Genomic DNA, 23,807 nt, shown 5'->3' with positions numbered 1-23,807 from the left:
TCGTGCAGCCGGGCTGCGCACTCGAAGCCCCCCTTTGCCGCGGTTCAAACAAATGGACGAGGTGACTTACTCTAGACACAGACAGTCGCCCCACATCCTCGACTCGTCAAGAAGATGTACGGGCGGAGGCGCACACGTGAAAACGCCCACCCTGCAACAACCAAGAGAGACGAGCCGCATTTGATACTTGCCCTGTTCTGTGCTGTTCGTTGTCGGTAGGTCACATTGATGCATTAAGACTCTCAAAAGGGAGAAGGAAAAAACACCTGGGAGTCGCAAAGGATAACAGTCTCCGTAGTGTGTCAGGCAACGCTTGTACGCTTTGTCGTCGCTTCACACAGCTGCACAGTCACTGCCTGAAATGGTTTTCCCTCAGAGAGAAACGCGGGCATCCACCTCTCAAGTTGCCCACCGCCTTCTTACTCTGTTTTCCCTGAGCGTCATTAAACTAGGAAAAGAGGAGCTTTTTTGGTATAGCTCCGTTTCCTTTTTTCTCCTTTTTCAAAGAGGTGCGCCGCAACGAAGGGTCTCGCTCATCATACGAGAGTACATCAGAGCAAAGTAGGGCGCCCACACACACACACACACACAACAAGTCGACGCGAGTGTTAGGGGAACGAAAAGAAACAGAGAGAGAATGATTACGTATAGCATGGTCTTCTTCTTCTGCATTTCCCGGCATCTGCGAGGGAAGGGGATTTGGCTGCAAATGAATGTTAGCCTGCTGAAGTTTTCCGATTCCTAAAGAAACTTTCCGGCGATAAGTAAAACGGGAAGATGAAGACACGAAACGGAGAGAGACGCGAAAAGAGCTAAACGAAAAGAAAAAATAGACGAGTAAAGAAGCGACGCAAAGGACAAGAAAGAGGCGAAGACGAAGGGTTCACTGAGCATCCCACGATTCTGCATTTTTTGCTTTTTGTTGTTGCTTCATCATGCCTTGGGGTCTGGAGGTCGTTCCCTCTTTGTTCAATGAGAGCGCAGCGCGGCGAGAAGCAAAGGAATGAAGGACAACACCGAGAAAACAAGAACCGAGGAACGCTAAGCTGAAAGGAAAAGAAACACGTATACGCACGCACAGAGCCACAGACGCACGCAAGAACCCACACTCACAAAGATTAAAAGAATGAAGATAAAGCATGAAGAGAGAAGCAAATGAGCCAAAACAAACGAGTTACATTGAAACACACATGAACAAGGGACCGAAGCAACGTCCTTTACAGCGAGTGAGAGAGGGAGAGCGAGGGGAAGAAAAGGAAATCAGTCGACCTTGGACATTGAAAGTCGCACTCCTGTGAATGAGTGCGGGTATGTGTGTGATGAGTGTTCACAACTGCCTGTCTGTGTATAGGTGCCTGTGAGTGTGGGCGACTGTGCATGCGCCTCGAACACTCATAAATACGGCAAGAAGCGCAAACACACACCTGCGACAATCTCAAATACACGTGAAGCAAAGAGAAAAAAAAACGGTGTCTGGCGAGCAGCGGAGAGTTGCAAATGGTTGAGCACCACAAAATGAGAAAGAATCAAAACTGGCAGAAAAGAGGGAAACAATTTTCTCGCAACGTACAAATTTAACTGGCACGCCCAGGAGCGGACGCGAAGGAGAGAGAGCTAAAGGGCAGGGGCGCTAACACCCTGGGCAAAGAACATGGCGGAGATAACGGCAGTAATCACCAGGGTAAACACCCAGCCGCCGTACATCTTCAGAACCATGATCCAGCGGATGTTCATGAAGCCGACATCGACGATGCTGACGGCGATGACACCGCCAGTGATGCAGTGAGTCGACGAGACGGGAATGCCGTAGCCGGAGGCGAAGGACACAACGAGCGCCGCCGACAACTCCGCAGCGAAGCCACGGCTCGGAGTGATGACAGTCAGATCCTCACCCATCAGACGCATCAGGCGGATACCGAAGGTGGAGAGACCTAAAACAAGACCGGCACCACCGAGGCACAGTACCCAGATCGGGACAGAGGAGCTCTTTTCCACACTGCCCGACTGATAGACCTGGTAGATGGCGGCAAGCGGGCCGACGGCGTTACTCACGTCGCTCGCACCGTGGGCAAAGGAGGCGCAGATGGCAGTGAAGATCTGCAGGTAGCGGAATACGCGCTCGGCACCCCACTCGTACTGCTGGACCTGAAGGCCGCTGGCACCAGTCACCTTGCGCTCCTCCGACCGCTCCGAGTCGGAGGCCTCCGACTCGTTGACGACGTCGCCGGTGACCTCACGAGGCTTGCGCACGTCCTCAACGCTGAGTGGCTCACGATGATTAGAGTCCTCCGTCGTGCTCGGCCGCTCCTCAGACGCGGCGAGGGCACGCGCCTCGTCACGAGCAACCAAGCGCTTCAGAAGGGGAATGAACGCGCACGAGAGCACGCCAGCGCCGGCGCCAATGCACGCAGCCACCCAGGCAGCCCGGTCCACAGACCACTTGAGGCGCTTCGACGCGCCCTTGAAGAGCACAAAGAAGGACTCCAGGAAGAAGGCGATGGCCACAACGATGGGCAGGGTGTACATCGCGCGCCGCACACAGTTCTTCGGACGAAGCACTAGGAAGCGGACCAGGCCGTAGATAAGAGCCGACACAACGCCGGTGAGGACAGGCGAGATGAACCAGGAGGCGACAATCGGGGCCACACCGCTGAAGAACGGGAATTCACTCTTCTTCTTCGCCCAGTTCACCGAGCCACCGCCACCGTAGACCAGCGCGAAGCCGATCACGCCACCGCAGATGCTGTGCGTGGACGACACGGGAAGACGCAGCCACGTGGCGATCGCAAGCCAGCAGAAGGCGGCGCCGCAGGCGCAAAGCATACCGTACATGAAGACATACGGCTGCTTCGCGAAATCCTTGGGGTCGGCAACGCCACTGGAGATGGTCGACGTCACCTCACCACCGAGCGTCACGGCACCGGAAAACTCACAAATCGAGGCTACGATGACAATCTGCGTGAGGGTGAGAATGCGCGCACCGTACGTGGTGCCAAAGGCGTTGGCCAAGTCATTCATGCCCACACCGGCGCCGGTGAGGAACGAAACAAAGCTGCCCACGATGACGATCCACAAATAGGGGTTGACGTCCGCCATCTTTGTAGTACTAGTGTTGATCCTTTTGGGTTCTGGAAATGATGGGCAGGGGAAGAGGGGTTAGTGAGGGGAAGGGATGCAAAGAGGTGAGGAGCGAATGACAAATTAGTGCAACTGTGTAACCTTGGTTTAGTTGAAGATGATGGCGGGGAGAGTAAGGAATGAATGAGCGAGCACGCCTCTGATGAAGAGCACAAGGCACAAAAGGAAATTTTCGCTTAAAGGCGTAAGATGGCTACAGTGAGAATAGAAAAAGGAGAGAAAGTTAATTGAAGAGAGACCTTGGAAAAAAACTTTTGACAAGTGATGTAAGCAGAATGTGCAGGGGAAGAGACGGGAAGAGAAAGAGAAGGGGAACAAAGGGGCAGCTTTTTGGGATTGAGGACCGACGGAAAAAGTTGCTTCGTGTGATGCAGTAAAGGGAGGGGGCATGTGCGGTAGTAATAGAGGAGTGCGCATTCAGTGCGGCGTATGGGTTAGTGTATGTGTGTAGTGGAAGAAGACAATAGAGAGAAGATGTAGAAAGGGGAGGCTCATGATCATAGTGATCGGCACTGACAGGCAACGCCAGAAAGAGCGGGACACAGCCAACAAAAAAAGAGGAGATACCAGCAGTTCCTCCGGCACGGTTGATGTTCATCACAGAAGTTGAACCGCTTGGAGTGAGGGGTGGGGAGTACATCATAAACCACAGGGCCTCCCCTTCCTCGTCCCTTTACAAACAGTAGTGCGTTGCACACACGAGGCTCTCTCGGAACGGGAATGAAAAGGGGTGTCGGTAACACGCTAGTGAAAGGTGAAGGCATCTGAGGAAGAGGCAAAGAAGCCAACAAAGGTTCAGCGCCAACAAGGTGCCGGCTATACCACGAATGAACGTTTCCTCTATTTCCCTCTCTCTTAGTCGTACTTTACTTCGTCTTTCTCTGTGTACAAGCTGCGCCAGCGTATTGACGTTGCAGCATTTCTCGTTTGCCTTCTCGTAACCGGGCTTGTCTTCATTTCATGAAACCCCGGCATCGTTCTAGAGAAGTCGAGAAGGCAAACACGAAGGAAGAGGCAGGCGTGAAGGGGAGTGTGCTCCGTTAAGTTACGGCTAAATAAAAGTTGTACACGCATATAAAGAGAGAGAGATGCAAAGCCACAACATCACTGAAACACGAGGAAAAAATATACAACCATATATAGAAAGCACAGAATCCTGCACAATAAGCAAGCCTAAAACAACGATCGTGTCATATTTGTTCATGTCATACAACATGAGCTCAACCCTCTCCCACTCCACCCGGCCTGCCACACACCCACCGCGGGGTGCGAAGCAGCACCAGACACGCGTTACAGCAATGCGCCGACCCGGCCATCTGAGCACGGCCCCTGCCCCAGGCTCTGCACACCACCGCTCCGCAGCTCGCCTCACAGCCGCGCTCATCATGCCGGCCGCCACCCGGTGCATCCTCTTCGGGGTGGCGTGGGCACCCCACACCACTAGGCAGCGAGGACCGGGTGTGGTGCGTTCCAGTCGCGCTGGCACTCTGCCCCCCACACGCAGGCGCAACACGGGTTCGCAGTCGCAGGTCCCTCCGGCGCAGCGCCACCCACGACCTGACCGCCGGCATCAGTGGCGGTACGCCGCTCGAACCTAGACACGTCGTAGGTGCCTCACCCTGTCACCACCAGGGGTGGCCCCGCACTGGCAGGGAGAGGGGGGCTGCCGGGCTTCCCCGCACAGAGTGGGCACTGGTGCCTGGATACTACGCACGGAGGTGCCCCCCGCCTTTAGGAACATTGAGCAACGAAACAAGTACAAAGAAAACACAGATATTCTTGAGGGACCAAAGCAACGTCAGTCCCACAGAGCACGTCAGCAGAGTGAAGTAAAAAGAAGTGCGAGAGGCGGTGGTGGTGGTTAGGTAAACCGCTTTTTAAAACATCTTAGGTGGCGGGAGCAGCTCATCGAGGAGGAAGTAAGAGCGGCGGTGGCGTGAACAGAACCGATAAAAGTGGAAGAAGAGTAAAGAAAGCATTGATAAAGCAGAAGGGATCAAAGGTGAGGAAGCAGGGGAAAGAGACCCTCAGTGATCTAGAAACTCAGCTGGCCAACGATTCTACCGTACCCATCAAACGGGTAGTCAATGGTGATGCGGCCTTCGTGGGTGTCGCCGACGCCGCTGTACAGGTCGCACTTGCCATCGTCGCGCATGACAATGCCGGAGGCGAACACGCAGTCCTCTAGGTCTGGTATCTTTGCCGGGCAAGTAGGATAGCAAGACTTTGTTCCGATCACCTGCTCCATCTCCAGTTGGCGTGTATTGGCGTCGAACACGAAGGAGATATTGACATATACCATGAGCGGCTCCCCAGATATCTTTGCGTCGTTGTATGCAGAGTGGCCAATGCAGCCAATTTTACCGCTCGATAGCAAGTACGCCTGGTTGACCCCGCCCCACGACCCTGGTTTAATGAAATTGATAGCCTTCGCCGACGCGATCACCGCTGTAGTTAGGTCGTTGATGGTGTCGACCGCGGCGAATCCAACATACACCTCTATCTTTGTTCGAACACGCGAGAAGACCCCGATACGGCCATCTTGAAGTGAAACCACGCGAATGTCCTTCATGTAGTCAGGTCCTGCTGTGAAGTAGCTCAAGTCCACAGGCGTGCCGCGGTAGAAGTAGCCGTAGTAGCTGAGGATACAGTTGCCGTTCTTGCGGACATGAGTGCCGCCGAAGATCATCTCACCATTCACATTTTGGACGTATGGGTCCTCCAGCTCCCAGCTAAGCTCCGGTACCACCGTAAACTCATCCTTGCCCGTCTCCTCGAAGAGGCGCACATGCGACGCGGCCCAAATCTCGCGCTTCTCGATGCGGCCGTAGATGTGCAGCTTTCCCCCGTAGAAGAAGGGGACGGAGCAGTTGTACACGTCATAACCCTCAACACCTTTAAAAGTGAGCAGCACGCTCTCGTAGATGCGCTTGTTGGCCTCAAAGGTCGCCTTAAGCTCCTTCAACGACATCTGAATGCCTTGATTTACAGAGAAGTCTGTACAGGCGAAGAAAAGTCAGTAAGCACTTATGTACGTGTGTATGTGTACGTGCGCAAGTGTAACGGCAAGCCTGGATAGTGCAATGAACCGATAGTGGTAGTAAATGGGCACGCCACAGACACAGTGAGGGTGAAGAAGGAGAAGTTGGCGAGTGCGTCTAAGGAAAGAACCGAGAAGTACACAAAAGGAAAAGAGCGAGGAGAGATGGGAGACACGCAGGGGCCCGAACAGTCGCCAAAAGGGAAGACGGAGGAAGGTGAGAGAGTGGATTCTGATTTGGGGCTTGCTTATTGCAGTGTCAAAACAACGCGTACGAAGGCACCACTGCACTCAGAGATGCGCGCAGAGGTCAACATAAAGAAAGACGTGCACAGGAAAAACGAGAAAAAAGTCGATCAGCAAACCAAAGAGTGGGAAGGGGAGCTCAATGCTCGCGCTGACGTCTTCGTGGTTGATATTTGGAGAGTGAAAGAGTAGGCTTGAAAACGGTCACATGTGTCATTGAACTCACTCACTCTCCGCAATGGCCTTGTACTGCATTTCTGCAGAGGTGCAGTGTACGTCCAGCGCGCATGTATCATATGCGTAGGGTTGCGGAGGGGAACGATGCGTGCGAAGCTTCCTCTTACTGGCACATGCGCAGAGATGGGAGTGGTGTACAGTACATCACCACCTCTCGTAAGTATGTGCGTACGTTAGCTTGCCGCCTCCTCTACCATATACCTCCTTGTGTTACTCAAAACGAATCCAGCAATGGGAAACCCCATAAGAGTCGGTTGATACGTGCGTGCACTTGTGCCTTCGTTTGTCTGCGTTTTGCACGCGTATGTGCGTGTGATGGAATTTGGAAATGAGAAGAAACAACAGACGATATAAAGTTACGCAGAGAAAAAGAGGAACACCGGCAGACACACACACACTGGGAGAGCGAGTCAGCTCAACGAAAATACGCATGGACAAGAAATATTGATGTCGTATTAACGAAGAAGAGTCACGAAGCAAACAGAGAGTGTGAGTGAGACAGAGAAAGACGGAATCGGAAGGAAAAAAAAACACGCAAGACAGAAGAAGACACGGGTGCACAACTACGCACACACAGAGAGGGAGAGGAAACACAACGAAGCATCCAACACCACATACGGCAACACACACGGAAAGGGAAAAGAGAAGAGCGCAGACAGAGATGGAGAGACACGAGGAAACCAAAAGGGAACAAAACCTGACAGAACAACAGACCGCACACACACACACACACACACACACACACAAACACGCGTGTGTGTGCAAAGCAAAAGTTAAAGAGAAAATGGACTCCACCACAAATGTATGGCCTATGCGCGTGTTCGTTGTACCCATTTTCCACTTCAGCAGAAAAGCAGAGGACGGCGAACAAAAGAGAGGGTGGAAAGTGCCACGATCACAACGCACCATTCCATCGCACGCGCTTTTCCCTGACTGCAACAACGAATGATGATGGGGGTGTGCATGAAGTACACCGCCGCCCACACTCACACATGCATACACAGAGACAGCGAAGATCCTTGGCGATCCGTGGTGCATTGATTTGAGCTCGATGCAATGCCGCCTCCACGACTTCAGAGGAGGCGATAAACAAACCGCACAAATGGTGTCTTCGTATACCATTACACATTCAAGGAAGAAAATACGGCTGCTCAAAGAGTCACTGTTTATGGCATGTGCGTCTTAGCTCTTTGCTCTCGCTGGAATGAGGATATGCGCTGTGGCTCCGGGGAGATGCATGGGGTGAGGTGGTGTGGCTCGCTACTCCACACATTCATCTACCTGCCCCCTCTCTGCTTACGGTTTTACACCCTCCCGCGCGACAAGGAAACGAGGCCACATCTCCCCATTCATCTTTTTCCCTTCATGGCGTGCGAATACGCGTGTCACAACAGCTATGTGAATGTGTGCGTGGGGATGGGTTTCAGTGGGCGAAGATCACTGAAGTGTGCATACAGGCGCATGCACGAGTGGATCACACTAGAGTTGGGTATAGACTGGGAGAGACCATACTCGCACTAACACACCTGCACCGCTGTCTCGATGAAGAAGAGTAATAAGAAGGGGGAGTCGCCGGTACGCCATTGAGTACAACACAAAAAAAGCGCGTATGGGGAACCTTGCGTCAACATTAAGCCCGCAGCCAAGCAAAAGGGAGACAAGAGGGAGAAAGAACACGTACGCGCTATTCGTACGCCATCCTCCTTTTGGTCTGCTTGGGAATGTGTATACGAGTTTGTGGATGTTAACCCGTCTGCATGATGTGTGTGCGGGTGAGGAAGCGCAAAGGGGAAAAAGAGAGGCTCAGAACGTGAGCTGATCAACGATTGCGCCATACCCATCAAACGGGTAGTCGATCGTGATGCGGCCCTCACAAGTATCGCCCAACCCGCTGTACAGGTCGCACTTGCCATCGTCGCGCATAACGATACCAGAGGAGAAGGCGCAGTCGATGAGCTTCTCTGCCTTGACAGGGTATTCCGGGTAGCAGCAACGGGTGCCAATGATGCACTCCATCTCCGCTTCCTTCGTCTCAGGGTCCAGAACGAAGGAATAGTTCAGATACACCGACGTCGGGTGATCCTTGTCGTCCTTGCTGTTGTAACTGTAGTGTGCGATGCACCCAACCTTTCCGGAGGTGAGGAGGTACGCCTGATTCACCCCACCCCACGCACCGGAATGAAGGACATTAAGCGGCTCTGCCTCACTAATGGCCTTTTGCGTCAACTCGCTCAGATCGTCGATGATGGTGAAGCCGATGCACGTGTAGACATCCGTCTTGGGGCGGGAGAAGACGCCGATGCGGCCATCCGCCAGCTCCACACAGCGAATGTCCTTCATGTAGTCGGGACCTGTCGTAAAGTAGAGGCCCTGCTCAATCCCACCACGGTAAAAGTCGCAGTAGTAGGTTAGGAGGCGGTCGCTGACCTTTCGAATGCGTGTGCCGCCGAAGAGCGCTTCGCCCTTCACCTTTGATACGAAGGGATCTTCCAAATACCACGTCATCCCGTTTGGAACCACCGTAAACTCATCCTTGCCCGTCTCCTCGAAGAGGCGCACATGCGACGCGGCCCAAATCTCGCGCTTCTCGATGCGGCCGTAGATGTGCAGCTTTCCCCCGTAGAAGAAGGGGACGGAGCAGTTGTACACGTCATAACCCTCAACACCTTTAAAAGTGAGCAGCACGCTCTCGTAGACGCGCCTGTTGGCCTCAAACTCCTTCTTGGCCTCACGAACCACATGTGGCGTGCTCATATTACTTGCCGGTTCAAATGTGTGTGAGGGGAGGGAAAGTGGGAAATGGGAGTGGTGTTGATTATGTTGGCGTGAGAGCGGAGGAAAGCGGCGGTATATGCCAGTACGAGCAGTAGCAGAAGGGGAAAGGGAGGAGAAACGCAGAGGAAAAGAAAAGATGGGACCCACGTAAGTTTATGTATGGTTGACAGCCTTCGATGATGTATGGGCTTGCCCAACACTAGAAAAACGAGGACCCGTTAAACCGTCTTAAGCGAGAAAGCACCAGAGATGCTGAGACGAGGAGATGCAGTGAGAGAAAAGAGAAGAGAGGGTGTGCGAGATGAAGAAAGCGATGACGTACAAAGTGTACGCGGGTACTAGCGTGGGTATGTATGTTGTGGTTGTGGATGTAGGCGTGATCTGAATCGATTCCCTGGTGGGCTGTCACCGCTGGTGAAACGATATAAGGTACGAGAATGGACGATGGACAAAGGAGCTGTGGTGATACACATGGTGGAGGGGAAGCGGGGGCATTAGGGGAGATGGGTCGCACTCACGAGCCATCACTACTTGCAGTCCTACGGGTAAGCAACCGAGGCATAACACGCACACACAATGAGTCGAGGCAAAATGAGCCCGCAAGGATACATAGATGAGCCATCGGTGCTCCAGCACCTCGACAACGAGTGGGGGTGGGAAGCATAAGAAACAAGCATACTTAAAAGCTGGAAAAGGGGGGCTCTCTATTCCACTCAAGAGAAGGAAGAAGGTGCGCGTGCATTGCCGATCTCACGAGGGGTTAGGATGAAAGAAAAAAAGTGAAAAGAAAACGCCAACCCGACACGAACGCGGAATAAAGACAGGAAAAGGGAGAAACGCACGACAATCAAACAAACGCTGAGGGGGTGTGGTGGTGGCGGATGTAGCCATCCAAAAGGCTGAGGGGAAAGAGAAGTACACCCCTTACACATACCGTAGATACGAACGAGGGAAAAGAAAGAGCCTCAGCAAGATGAGAAGAATAGTGTACTCACCGGCGTCTGTGTTCCCCGCCTTTAAAACACTAAGTCATTCACTATAGCACCGTACCCATCAAACGGGTAGTCAATGGTGATGCGGCCTTCGTGGGTGTCGCCGACGCCGCTGTACAGGTCGCACTTGCCATCGTCGCGCATGACAATGCCGGAGGCGAACGCGCAGTCGGCAAGGTGTGGAGCCTTTGATGAGCAGTCAGGGAAGCACCCCCTCGTCCCGATTACCTGGAATGCGTGCGTATCGTTCGTTTTCGGGTTGTAGACAAAGGATGTGATGCAGTACACGTTAAGCTGCGCCCCGTTCGCGTCGTTGTCAAGGTAGCCGTGATGACAGATGCAGCCTACGTTCCCGCTGGAGAGCAAATACGCCTGGTTGACGCCGCCCCAAGCGTCCAGGAATGATGCGTGGCTAATGGGCTGCGCCGCGGCAATCACCTCGCGCGTAATCTCATTAAGAGAGTTAACAGTGGTGAAGCCTATCACGTACGAATTCTCCGTCGTTCGATGGGAGAAGATGCCAATGGTGCCGTCGGCGAGTTGTACAATTCGAATGGACTTCATAAGATCAGGCCCACTGGTGTAGTATGTGAGTAACTCTGGCATGCCAAAATAAAAGTCGGAGTAGTAGCCCGTCACATCACCAGCGCTCTTAATGACTTGAGTTCCGCCGAAAAACATGCGGTCGTGCACCTTTGACATGAAGGGGTCCTCTAAGTGGTACGTGAGCTGGTCCAGCACGAGGGTGAACTCATCCTTGCCCGTCTCCACAAAGAGGCGCACCCGCGAATCCGCCCACTTCTCCCGCCGTTCAATGCGACCAAAGAGGTGGTGCTTGCCCTTGTACTGAAATAGGACGGAGCAGTTGTACACGTCATAGCCGTCAACGCCTTTAAAAGTGAGCAGCGTCCTCTCGTAAACCTTCTTGCTTCTCTCAAAGGCAAGACGCATCTCTTTGAAGGACATGTTGATGCAGCTTGGAAAGAACCGAGGGCAGAGTAGAACAGAGGTGCTATCCAGCTAAGCTGAGGCGTTGAGGAGGGCGGCTACCATCCAGAGAAACCGAGAACGCAGGAGATTAGAGAAGAAAGCCTGTTTACGCGTATGCATATGTCTGCATGCACACGTGTGTGCCTGGGTAAATCCTCTCTCGGTCGGTGAGTGTTGAACAGACAACAACACGAGTAGATGGAGGAGGTAGATACACGTTCATTCAGCTTAACAACTGAGTGAGAACGTGATACTGCACTGAGGCAACGGACAAAGAGGCGAGAGCAAAACTGTTTCCAAACTTCCTATTCTGCCATACAACATGAGCTCAACCCTCTCCCACTCCACCCGGCCTGCCACACACCCACCGCGGGGTGCGAAGCAGCCATCGAGACACGCGTTACAGCAATGCGCCGACCCGGCCATCTGAGCACGGCCCCTGCCCCAGGCTCTGCACACCACCGCTCCGCAGCTCGCCTCACAGCCGCGCTCATCATGCCGGCCGCCACCCGGTGCATCCTCTTCGGGGTGGCGTGGGCACCCCACACCACTAGGCAGCGAGGACCGGGTGTGGTGCGTTCCAGTCGCGCTGGCACTCTGCCCCCCACACGCAGGCGCAACACGGGTTCGCAGTCGCAGGTCCCTCCGGCGCAGCGCCACCCACGACCTGACCGCCGGCATCAGTGGCGGTACGCCGCTCGAACCTAGACACGTCGTAGGTGCCTCACCCTGTCACCACCAGGGGTGGCCCCGCACTGGCAGGGAGAGGGGGGCTGCCGGGCTTCCCCACACAGAGTGGGTACTGGAGCCTGGATACTACGCACGGAGGTGCCCCCCGCCTTCAGGGGGCGCAGAATGTGGTGAAAAAAAAAAAAATACGAAGAAAAGAAACAACCGGAGAGAAGCAGCAGGAATTAGGTCGGAGCCTGATGGGGGAGAAAACGAGAGAAGGTGAGGAGGAAAAGCCCGAAATGGGGGAGAACTTGAGAACATCAAAAAAAGAGATGAGAGAAGGAAGATTGAGGAAATGGCATGTGCGTGTCGATGCGCATGCGTACGTGTGAGTGTGTGTGTTTATATAGCCATGTTTTCTGCGAAAGAGAGCAAGAGAGAAAAGACGCAGTGAAATCACGGGGAAAACGGCACAAACGACAATAGTTCGCACAATACAGAGAAGGCGTGGCGAGAACTGGGTGAAATGAAGCAAGAGAGGAAGTGCAAAGGAGAAAGATCGTGTGAAGTAAGCGACCACTAGCGCACCCGCAGCAAAATAAAAGAAAATAATGTGGGTAGTGAAGGCGCCTAGACGAAGGATAAAGCAAAGCAGCGCAGCGAGTGGGCACCAAGGCGTGTTGATGCAGGAGAGGAAGGGAAATAGTCCTGTGTAAATGCGAGAGATAGAGGAAACCCAATATATCGAAAACAAAGGGCAAAGGTGGATTGGGATGAAGGAAGGGAAAATGATAGTCAACACTGCATGCAAACGATGGCGGAGGCACAAATGTATCATATAAGGGGGGCGAGAGAAACAGTTTGTAGAAAGCAATGAAAAGAAGGCCCTGAGCGTGTTCTCTCAAATAGCTGTACCAGCTGTCACATGCTGGCGCTACAACGACAGCACACTCATGTACTCATGGGGCACCCAGTGAAGGCGTATTTCGTGGACTGTTTCATTTTTCCCATCACATTACTTTGCGCGGTGGTGCAGTTGCCTGTCTTGATCCTTTATTTCTCTCCCTGAATCACACGCGTGTACATACAATCAGCGTATAGCCGCTGTAATAAACACTTTTTTTCATGGGCACGCACACGTGCAGTGACGCGCGCAAATGAAGGTGAAAAAAAAAGCAATGAGAAGCACCCCCGAGCGACAAGAAGCAGCGAAAGCTGAACGAGGGAAATAAAGAGAGGGGAAAAACAAAGCTGAAAAGTCCGTATGTTCGCGTGCATGTTTGGTGCGTGCGTATGCCTTCGTACAAGCGCTAGGGTGCGTGAGCTGCACAGTACGCAGCACGGGAATGAAAAGGGCTTTGTTATTACCAACATGTTCATTAGGCCATACAACATGAGCTCAACCCTCTCCCACTCCACCCGGCCTGCCACACACCCACCGCGGGGTGCGAAGCAGCCATCGAGACACGCGTTACAGCAATGCGCCGACCCGGCCATCTGAGCACGGCCCCTGCCCCAGGCTCTGCACACCACCGCTCCGCAGCTCGCCTCACAGCCGCGCTCATCATGCCGGCCGCCACCCGGTGCATCCTCTTCGGGGTGGCGCGGGCACCCCACACCACTAGGCAGCGAGGACCGGGTGTGGTGCGTTCCAGTCGCGCTGGCACTCTGCCCCCCACACGCAGGCGCAACACGGGTTCGCGGTCGCAGGTCCCCTCCGGCGCAGCGCCACCCACGACCTGGCCGCCGGCATCAGTGGCGGTACGCGGCTCGAACCTAGACACGTCGTAGGTGCCTCACCCTGTCACCACCAGGGGTGGCCCCGCACTGGCAGGGAGAGGGGGGCTGCCGGGCTTCCCCACACAGAGTGGGTACTGGAGCCTGGATACTACGCACGGAGGTGCCCCCCGCCTTCAGGGAGAGCAAATAATAAGGGAAAATGGGGACTTCAAGGATAACCAGGCGAAGCAAGCAAGAGTGCGAGAGGAAGGGGGAAGATAGAGGAGAAGGAAGAGAACAGAAAAGCAAATGAATAGATATGTCCGCCTTCATTGCCCTGCACTGTCGTGGTTTTCTTTGGGGGGGGGGGGGGGGGGGGGTAACCAGCACGTTACGCTTGTGTATGTTGTGGCAACGTGTCACAATAAACGCTGCAAAGTGTGAACGAGTGTTGTGCAATGACATGACTTTCAGACGCCCCTTCCATCCTCGCTCACCTACCTACACGCAAAAGAGCTGAGAGCGATCACAAGGAGGAAGTCATGGAGAAGTTGAAATCACCAACGATGGAGCCATGGCCCTCAAAAGGATAGTCAATGACGATGCGGCCCTCGTGACTGTCGCCAACACCGCTGTATAAATCCACCTTGCCGTCCCCGCGCATCACGATCCCTGAGGTGAAAACACAGTCTGCTAGGAGAGGAATCTTGGGTTCGCACGGTGGGTAGCAGCCCTTTGTTCCGATGATCTTCCCATCCGCGATCGCCCGACTCTGAGGGTCAAGCACGAAGGAGTAGTTCACGTAGACGTTCTGCGGCTGTTGCTTATCATTTTTGTCCTCATAGCTGTAGTGTCCGACACAGCCAACCTTGCCGCTGGAGAGGAGGTAGGCCTGGTTGACACCACCCCACGCGTTCTCCGATAGGATGTCGAGTGCCGGTGCCTTAGCAATTACCTCGGCCCTCAGCTCGGAGATGGAGTTCAGAATTACAAAGCCAATAGAGGCCTTTCTCCCTACTCGCGGCCGCGAGAAGACCCCGATACGGCCATCTTGAAGTGAAACCACGCGAATGTCCTTCATGTAGTCAGGTCCTGCTGTAAAGTAGCTCAAGTCCACAGGCGTGCCGCGGTAGAAGTAGCCGTAGTAGCTGAGGATACAGTTGCCGTTCTTGCGGACATGAGTGCCGCCGAAGATCATCTCACCATTCACATTTTGGACGTATGGGTCCTCCAGCTCCCAGCTAAGCTCCGGTACCACCGTAAACTCATCCTTGCCCGTCTCCTCGAAGAGGCGCACATGCGACGCGGCCCAAATCTCGCGCTTCTCGATGCGGCCGTAGATGTGCAGCTTTCCCCCGTAGAAGAAGGGGACGGAGCAGTTGTACACGTCATAACCCTCAACACCTTTAAAAGTGAGCAGCACGCTCTCGTAGATGCGCTTGTTGGCCTCAAAGGTCGCCTTCACTTGCTTCATTTTGGGGTGCTCTTTTCAGCGAGTGGGCAGTGGAGGGTCGGCGGGTACGGTGGCGCTGTCTAAGCAATAAGAAAGAGACTCTTAAGTTCTTAAATATGTCGAGTGGTAAGAGTGAGCGAGACAAGTGTGCTCATGCATATGAGCGTGGGGGGAGGCGGTGGATAGAAGGCAACACAAGAAGGTGAAGCAACACGCACAAAAGATAAGGACGGAGAGTACGTCAACGACGAAAAAGGAGTGCGCAGTGCTAGAGGCCTCATACATAAGGCAAGACCACATCGCTAGAGAGGGGGTGGAGAGTAGAAAGAGGAAGAATGGGGGGAGGAGGAAGCAAGAATAAAGGATTTGCACACCTTTGAATCAAGAACGACAGGTACAGGAAAAGGGAAGGGGCCACTGTGGCAGCATGGCCATCGAAAGAGTGCTAGCCGTAGGGAAGTGGAGAGCAAGCGACCAGGCTGCATGTAGAGAGGCACAAATTCGCACGAATATCGGCCCGCGGCAGGTGCGATTGCGAGGAGGTTCGAGAGGTAAAGTGCTGTAAATTGCGATGCTACCGAGGGAAACACTAAAGAAAAAAGGCACTTTCATTATCCACATCACATACCTCACGACTTATCCTCCTCGATGACACCTAAAGAGACATCAGGGGCGACTGCCTCATCTCCGTTACAGCACCCTCCCCTCTGAGTCCGCCGATACTCGACGCATGGAATGGGAAGGGAGAAAGATGAAATTGCTTTCATGTTTCTTTGTGCAACTTTTTTTTTTTTGCGCGCTTGATGCAGAGAGAGAGAGAGAGACGATGTGTTGCCCTGCGCGCTCGCAAGCAACTGAAACCACTACCGTAGCGATGAACCCTCTCTGGGTTTTTTGTCGGTCGACAGCGAGGAGAAAAGGGGGTGGAGAACAACCTACGCCAAGCAAGAGAAAAGAGAAAGTGCCTCCAAGGTAGGTACTGCAAGGAGACTCACAGGCTCTGTATCCCTGTCTGTATCTCGCACTCTTCTCTTCCTTTCTCACTCCCCACCTCTTGGCACAAAACGAAGCGGTGCTTCTCCCTTCATCGAAGAAGACAGGCAGGCAGATCAGGGGGCGAGGTGTAACGAGGAAACAGTGAGGTGCCTTCACTCCCACTCATTCACGTCAGTCTTCTTTGTGCTGTGCTGCCGTTGGCTGACAAAAAGCACCGATCTGCTTCTCTGAGAGGCTGCAAGGCGACCGGCGTAGGTGTGGGTAGACGGTTCCAGCAAAGCTACAAGCAGCCCAAAGAAGCAACAAGACATGCAGCGCTACGCACGCAAGAGCAAAAAAAAGAAGCGCATACGCAACAGCTTGCAAGATATCATTCGAAGGTGTCGAAGAAAGAAGCACATTTTTTCGACTTGTCCATCCCTTGCCATACAGCAAGAGCTCAGGCCCCCTACTCTACACGGCCTGCCACACACCCACCGCGGGGTGCGTTCCAGTCGCGCTGGCACTCTGCCCCCCACACGCAGGCGCAACACGGGTTCGCGGTCGCAGGTCCCTCCGGCGCAGCGCCACCCACGACCTGGCCGCCGGCATCAGTGGCGGTACGCCGCTCGAACCTAGACACGTCGTAGGTGCCTCGCCCTGTCACCACCAGGAGTGGCCCCGCACTGGCAGGGGGAGGGGGGCTGCCCGTCTTCCCCACACAGAGTAGTAGACCCTGATGCCACGCTGAGATATTCCTGTCATCAGGGTGCAGGAGGACGGAACGAGAAAGGAGGGGTAAGATGATGGAACCACTTTTCTTTCAAATTCGCAGCAATACTGAATAGTAGAAGATGAGGGAGGACAACACAAGAAAGCAGAATACGAATGGCAAGCCACGAGGAGGAAAAGAAAACTACGCCTACAAAAGAGCGCGCACTGCTATTTAGAAGTTCAGGTTGTCGATGAGAGTTCCATGGCCTTCAAACGGGTAGTCGATGGTGATGCGGCCTTCGTACGCGTCTCCTAACCCGCTGTACAAGTCGCACCGGCCGTCCTCGCGCATGACAATGCCAGAAGTGAAAGCGCAATCGAGCAGCTTGTCAACCTTTGGGGAACACTTGGGGTAGCAGCCCTTGGTCCCTATAATTTTTGCGTCCTCGACCTCACGTATGTATGGATTCAGGACGAAGGAATAGTTGGTGTACACAGCGATATCATTGCCGTGTTCGTCCTTGTCGATGTAGCTGTAGTGACTGATGCACCCCACCTTATCGGAACTCAGTAAATACGCCTGATTCACCCCGCCCCAGGCACCGGCGTGAATGACATTGAGAGGCGAAGCCTCCTCGACAACTGTTGGTGTCAGCTCCATTATGTTGTTGATCACTGTGAAGCCGATGAAGGCGTGCGCGGCCGTCTTCGGTCGCGAGAAGACGCCAATCTTATTGTTGGCTAGCGTGACAAGACGAATATCCTTCATATTGTCAGGGCCCGTTGTGAAGTAGCTCATGCTCTCCGCAGTGCCGCGAAAGAAGTCGCAGTAGTAGGTACAGACGCGGTTGTTCGTTTTCCGGATGTGCGTCCCGCCAAAGACCATCTCATTATCGATATTTGACACGAACGGGTCCTCAAGCTGCCACACCATGTTGTCAGGTACCAGAGTGAACTCATCCTTGCCCGTCTCCACAAACAACCGCACAAAAGAGTTGGCCCATTCACACCGCTTCTCCACACGACCAAAAATGTGAGTTTGGCCGTTGCTTTTGAAGGGCACAGAGCAGTTGTATACATCCATTCCATCCACGCCCTTGAAGGTGAGGAGAGCCTTCTCATAGATGTGCTGGTCGGAATTCTTCTCGAACTCTAGCTTCTCCTCCTTTACTTTTTCAAACGTGCTCATCTTTTCTTTGTGAGGCTAAATGGGGAAAGGAACAGAGAAAGTCTGTGCGCGTGATAAGGGTGTGTAGGCAAGTGTTGTTATTCTGTGTTTTTTAATCGCTTTTTCACCGCTGATTACTCTTTTAAATCTTGTAGAAGGGGCTGCTTAGGAGGTGAACGGGCGACAGAAAAAACCTGTGGGTGGTTTTCTCAGCAGCCTTCTTGACCCACTGTCTCGAGTCCGCAAAGGCGAGAGTCTTGTTTGCTTGTATTTCCGTGTGAGTTGTCGTACGTTTGCGGAGGACCTTTAAAACACTTTTATACATGGAAAGCTGAGACAAGTGATTGAGCAAGGTCGACAGAAAAGCGCAGCAAAGGCCTGAAATAACGACACGACAGAAGAGGGTAGTGTTTTTAAACGAGGGAAAGAGCTGATGGCATGCAAAGCGTCATTGTCAAGGAGGTCGGGGCGCTTCCCCTCTCCAGACTCCTTCAACTGAAACATACCCTGTTTTCTACCAGAGGTACAACTTGACTGCGATGGCATGGACAAAGAAATTGACACTGTGAGATATATCACTGCGGCAACGTTACTTGTTAACCTATACCTCTCGGGTGTTTGCTGCATGAAAATGTTTGCCTTCATCCCTCTACCTTTGGTGGTTTTGCGAGGAGACTAGAATCAGCGAGCTAAGTCGTCTGCGGATGAGTGAGTGTGCGAAATGCAAAGAAAAAAAAACCTCCACAAACAGGAGTACCAGTGGACTTCCTTTTCTTCTCCCGTCGCGGCCGTCTGGGGGGCCGCTCCGCGCACTGCTGTTTCAGAAACCTATATTGAGGAAAAGGGAGAAAGGAAGCTCAGGAAAAAAAATTCATGAAGGAAAGAGGGAAGCATTCAGCTCGCTAGCGTGAGGAAGAAGCATGAACAGAAGACAGGATAAAATGGAAAGACAAGCAGCACAGAAGAAGCAACAAAATGAAAAAAAATACGTTATGCCATCTGCTGTAAGTGAAAGAGAAACACGGAAGAAATCAACGCCAACATGAGACTCAGCCCAGTAAATGAGGCAAAAAGAGAGCATAGAGCTTCAGACAGCGACTCGAAACGTTCCGTCTTCGTCCATATCATGTTTATCAGATGCTGTCCACGCAGCCGATTCAAGAAAAGAGTTTCTTTTCCCCCTTCCCTCTTTCTTGTACTTCCTTCCTTGTCAGCTTTTGGTAAAAAGAGGTCCGCACGCATTCACTTGTACGAATGGTCTTGGCAAGAACAAAAGGTGAAAGAGAACTGTGTCAGAAGATAGGCATGGCGCACTCCAATACATCCTCCCAACTCGTCCTAACAGGCAAGTCTCCCATTTCCGTGCAAGAGCGTACCAATTTGGTATCCCTCCGCTCGCGCCCACGATCCCTCTAGCCTGGGTAAAGCTATCAATGAGGATTGCTGCCTTGATGGTATCACCAGGTAACACTACGCACGAACAGGTAGACTTATGTGTCCCTCTTTTCCGTCACCCAAGGATCGCTGTCATGGCGGGTAATCAAGAGAGTATATTGGGGAAAACCCAAATGCTTACCATCACTTGATTCCTCGAGATCTGAGAAGAACATAATGGGGTAAAGAGAAGATGAGTGCTTGGCGAAGCATGCCATTGGAATGGCGGAGAGTGCCTTGACTCAGACCTCTCAGCACTCTAGTGTCTTTCGGTCCATTCTCCCTCGCTCCTTCCCGTCAAAGGTTGTCAAAGAAAAATTGCTGTTGGTGTGACTGTAGCTGTCGCAGGCCATAGCACCAGCCCTCAAAGCGTCTTAGAAGGCGACGTCGCTTACGATCTTGCCGTATCCTTCAAAAGGGTAGTCAATAACTGCACACCCCTCGGCGACGTCCCCAATGCCGCTGTACAGGTTGCACTTGCCATCATCGCGCATTTCGATCCCAGACACGAAAGCGCAATCTGACAAGGACGGTACTTTTGGTACACACGGCGGGAAGCACCCTTTGGTTCCGATGACTTTGAAGTTATGCACGTCGTACGTGGTAGGATCGAACACAAAGGAAGTACAAGCGTAAATCCGGAGCTGAACATCCTTCTGATCGAGGAGGTAGCCATGATGCGAAATACATCCCAGCAAGCCAGATGAAAGCAAGTACACCTGACTCGGGCCTCCCCATGCATCTCCAAATGGACGGTGGTTGATCAGCTTTGCAGAGTTGATAGCCTCCACTGTGAGGTCTTCAATCTTGTCAATGGTAGCAAAGCCAGTCAAGCATGAGCCCTCTGTGCGAAAATGCGTAAAGATGCCTATCTTGCCGTTGGCCAGCTCCACCAGACGAATGTCTTTCATTTTTGAAGGACCAGAAGAGAAGTACTTGAGATGGAGAGGTGTGCCGTGGTAGAACTCACACCGGTAATCGGCCACCTTGCCGCCGTTCTTTGTGACATGCGTGCCACCAAAAACCATCTCACCATGGATCTTCACCACAAACGGATCCTCCAAGTTGTATGTGACAGATGCCGCGTGTCGCCGGTAATGATTCTCGCCTACCTTTTCGAATAGTATGGTGTTTGACTGAGCCCACTCATCCTTCTTCTCTACGCGGCCAAAGATGTATGTTTTGCCATTGTAGGTGAATGGAATAGAGCAGTTGTAGACATCGTACCCGTTGACGCCCTCGAACGACAAGACTGCTTTGTCATAGATTTTCTTTTCGCGCTCAAATGCCTCTTTGGCAGGAAGCAATGAGCACGGCTTTGAGCTGAGAAGCCCCATGCTGCCAACCCGCTGGTGTTCTCGCTTTGTGTGTGTGTGCGTGTGGGTGGGTGGTTGAGTGTGTGTGTGTGTGTATCCTTTCTTTTTCGGCTGTGTTTTTTCTTTGCTGTTTTGCTTGTATTGTGTTACACAGGCACTATCGACAACAAATGTTGGCGTGAAAACACCAAGCAAATATATTTTGCAGCAAAGCAGACCGAATGGTAGAAGCAGAGGAAAATAGAGAAGAGAGAGGGATCTCGAAATGGAGAGAACCCAGCTCAGTCACCATTCACTGAACGCTGCATACCAAAAAAACACCAGACAGTGACAAATTCGCCATCCAAAGGTGAGGTATCATGCCGTCCTTTTTTCCGTACTTGGGTACAGGCTTGAAGTCACCAATAACGTGGACGATATGATATTTGGTAATTCAATATTTGCTATTTACTCGCTCCAGATCATCGAAACTAGAGCAACGATTGCATCGGTATATATTGCTGTAATTGCCTTTTCGCTTATAGTTCTCAAATCAAGTATGTACTTCATCGAAGCGAAAGACTTGAAAATATACTCTGACGCGAAGCACTAGCGTGTGTCCTACGTGCAAAAAAAAAGGCACACACGCTCTCTTGGAAATTCACTCAGTTTAACAACAAAAAGAGAAGTGTGCCACTGAGCTACGTGTAGTGTATAAAGCAGCGAAAACAAAACCGGCATTCTCCCCCATAAGAAAAAAGCACTACCGTCTTCCGGAAAGATGTATGATTCCTTTATTATCTCATTACCTCAGCATCAAATCAGAAAAAAAAAACTAGTTAAAAAAAAAAAGCAGTCTCACATGTTTCAGCACATCCAAACTGCTATACAGGATGTAGTCCACACTCCACCCGGCCTGCCACACACCCACCGCGGGGTGCGAAGCAGCCATCGAGACACGCGTTACAGCAATGCGCCGGCCCGGCCATCTGAGCACGGCCCCTGCCCCAGGCTCTGCACACCACCGCTCCGCAGCTCGCCTCACAGCCGCGCTCATCATGCCGGCCGCCACCCGGTGCATCCTCTTCGGGGTGGCGCGGGCACCCCACACCACTAGGCAGCGAGGACCGGGTGTGGTGCGTTCCAGTCGCGCTGGCACTCTGCCCCTCACGTGCAGGCGCAACACGGGTTCGCAGTCGCAGGTCCCTCCGGCGCAGCGCCACCCACGACCTGACCGCCGGCATCAGTGGCGGTACGCCGCTCGAACCTAGACACGTCGTAGGTGCCTTACCCTGTCACCACCAGGGGTGGGCCCGCACTGGCAGGGAGAGGGGGGCTGCCTGGCTTCCCCACACAGAGTGGGTACTGGAGCCTGGATACTACGCACGAAGGTGTGTCCATTGTAACAAAGTAAATTTAGGATTGCATGAAGCAAGGAAAAAAACGCTCACTTTGGATAGGCCGCTGACAATAGTGGAAGCTTACTGCAGGGCATGGCGGTGAGTACTGAAGCAAATCGAAATACAAGATGTGGATTAGCGACAGCGACAACAGAAAAGTCTGATATATGTATTGAGAGAAAATCCCTAGGGGAGCAAAGAGAATGTTTGAGTTAAATGTAGCAGCGCTGAAAGTACGGTCATAAGGAGAACTCAAAAAAAGCAGATGCAATTTGTTGGAACACTTAGTGTGGTAAAAGTAAGAACATTGCTACATTTTTTTTTCTGCAGATGTTCTCTTCGATTTGGTGTATGCTCAACGAGGCATCAAAAGTCGACATTGTCTACGATGGACCCGTACCCCTCAAACGGGTATTCAATCACCATACGGCCCTGCCGCGTGTCGCCCACACCACTGTAGAGGTCGCATTTACCATCGTCACGCATAACAATCCCGGAGGCGAACGCACAGTCCATCAGCTTCGGTGCCTTAGCCGGACACTCCGGGAAACAATTTTTCGTGCCAAGTATCGTGTACTCAAAGCACTTGTTCGTCAGCGGATCATACACGAAAGACGTGATGCAGTACACGTTAATTACCTCGCCATTCACGTCTTTGGCGAGATAGCCGTGGTGAGAAATACAGCCGATTTTACCTGTCGACAGGAGGTACGGCTGGTTGACACCACCCCATGCGTCACCAAAGAGCGTGTGGTCAATCGGCTTTGCAGCGTCGATGATCTGCGAGCAAAGGTTGTCAAGCGAATCAATAGTAATGAAACCAGTTGTGCAAGTTGTGTGAGTTTTGTGGTGGGAAAAAATGCCAATCCTCCCGTCCGCCAGTTCAACAAGACGAATATCCTTCATATTTTGGGGGCCAGAAGTGAAGTAGTGCAGGTCGTCTATTGTGCCACGATAGAAATCACACATATAGCCAGACACTTTTCCGTGGTCCTTAGTGACACGAACACCGCCGAAAAGCATCTCACCTTGGACCTTCACAATAAACGGGTCTTCCAGTTGCCACTGCATTGCGTGCTCCACAAGGGTGTACTCATCGTGTCCGGTCTGGCGGAATAGGCGAACAAAAGACCTGACCCACTCGTTCCGACGCTCGGTGCGCCCAAATACGTGGTAGACGCCATTGATCCTAAAAGGAACGCAGCAGTTGTATACGTCGTGTGTGTCTAGTCCTTTGAATGTAATGAAGGTGGCCTCCTGAACCACCTTTGTCCGCTCAAATTCTTTACGTTTCGCCACCATCATGCATTCTCTCGGCTCTTTGGGCGCAGAATATGGCGCTGGAGAGCCCATTCGATCCTTTTTCTTTGCTAAGTAGAAGCAGAGAAAGGTGATACTAAAGAGATGGGGTAAGTAAAAAAAAAAAATCTGTAGATGAGAGCGTTTGAAAGGGTATACAATAGACTAAGATGGCAGAGCAAACTCAAACAACAAGGTGAAAAAATATATATGAGAGTTATCGTTTTGCAGAATACAAGGAATGCGAAAAAGTGTTAAAC

The 23,807-nt window shown here is 52.5% G+C and overlaps 8 protein-coding genes across 8 annotated transcripts; all 8 read right to left on the bottom strand.

The window, feature by feature from the left end:
• Nucleotides 1-1,614: 1,614 nt before the first annotated feature.
• LBRM_10_1450 (phosphate-Repressible Phosphate Permease-like protein) lies at nucleotides 1,615-3,096 on the bottom strand (the record flags this gene model as incomplete). The annotated part of the gene is made up of 1 exon (XM_001562862.1): nucleotides 1,615-3,096. One exon carries the CDS (start codon nucleotides 3,094-3,096, stop codon nucleotides 1,615-1,617), a length of 1,482 nt encoding a protein of 493 aa, XP_001562912.1.
• A 2,077-nt stretch (nucleotides 3,097-5,173) lies between these two features.
• On the bottom strand, nucleotides 5,174-6,109 carry LBRM_10_1440 (conserved hypothetical protein; the record flags this gene model as incomplete). Its single annotated transcript, XM_001562861.1, has 1 exon — nucleotides 5,174-6,109. One exon carries the CDS (start codon nucleotides 6,107-6,109, stop codon nucleotides 5,174-5,176), a length of 936 nt encoding a protein of 311 aa, XP_001562911.1.
• A 2,355-nt stretch (nucleotides 6,110-8,464) lies between these two features.
• Nucleotides 8,465-9,415, bottom strand: LBRM_10_1430 (conserved hypothetical protein; the record flags this gene model as incomplete). The annotated part of the gene is made up of 1 exon (XM_001562860.1): nucleotides 8,465-9,415. One exon carries the CDS (start codon nucleotides 9,413-9,415, stop codon nucleotides 8,465-8,467), a length of 951 nt encoding a protein of 316 aa, XP_001562910.1.
• Nucleotides 9,416-10,452: 1,037 nt separating this feature from the next.
• Nucleotides 10,453-11,394, bottom strand: LBRM_10_1420 (conserved hypothetical protein; the record flags this gene model as incomplete). The annotated part of the gene is made up of 1 exon (XM_001562859.1): nucleotides 10,453-11,394. One exon carries the CDS (start codon nucleotides 11,392-11,394, stop codon nucleotides 10,453-10,455), a length of 942 nt encoding a protein of 313 aa, XP_001562909.1.
• Nucleotides 11,395-14,335: 2,941 nt separating this feature from the next.
• Nucleotides 14,336-15,283, bottom strand: LBRM_10_1410 (conserved hypothetical protein; the record flags this gene model as incomplete). Its single annotated transcript, XM_001562858.1, has 1 exon — nucleotides 14,336-15,283. The coding sequence occupies one exon, from the start codon at nucleotides 15,281-15,283 to the stop codon at nucleotides 14,336-14,338; it is 948 nt and encodes a 315-aa protein (XP_001562908.1).
• Nucleotides 15,284-17,183: 1,900 nt separating this feature from the next.
• On the bottom strand, nucleotides 17,184-18,140 carry LBRM_10_1400 (conserved hypothetical protein; the record flags this gene model as incomplete). The annotated part of the gene is made up of 1 exon (XM_001562857.1): nucleotides 17,184-18,140. One exon carries the CDS (start codon nucleotides 18,138-18,140, stop codon nucleotides 17,184-17,186), a length of 957 nt encoding a protein of 318 aa, XP_001562907.1.
• A 1,787-nt stretch (nucleotides 18,141-19,927) lies between these two features.
• Nucleotides 19,928-20,890, bottom strand: LBRM_10_1390 (conserved hypothetical protein; the record flags this gene model as incomplete). Its single annotated transcript, XM_001562856.1, has 1 exon — nucleotides 19,928-20,890. The coding sequence occupies one exon, from the start codon at nucleotides 20,888-20,890 to the stop codon at nucleotides 19,928-19,930; it is 963 nt and encodes a 320-aa protein (XP_001562906.1).
• Nucleotides 20,891-22,614: 1,724 nt separating this feature from the next.
• LBRM_10_1380 (conserved hypothetical protein) lies at nucleotides 22,615-23,601 on the bottom strand (the record flags this gene model as incomplete). The annotated part of the gene is made up of 1 exon (XM_001562855.2): nucleotides 22,615-23,601. One exon carries the CDS (start codon nucleotides 23,599-23,601, stop codon nucleotides 22,615-22,617), a length of 987 nt encoding a protein of 328 aa, XP_001562905.1.
• Between the last annotated feature and the right edge of the window lie 206 nt (nucleotides 23,602-23,807).

The sequence above is a fragment of the Leishmania braziliensis genome, chromosome 10 (genome assembly GCF_000002845.2).
Source record: "Leishmania braziliensis MHOM/BR/75/M2904 complete genome, chromosome 10".
Lineage (NCBI taxonomy): Eukaryota > Euglenozoa > Kinetoplastea > Trypanosomatida > Trypanosomatidae > Leishmania > Leishmania braziliensis.
Note: the sequence above shows the minus strand (reverse complement) of the source record. Positions and strands in the feature narration are given on the sequence as shown.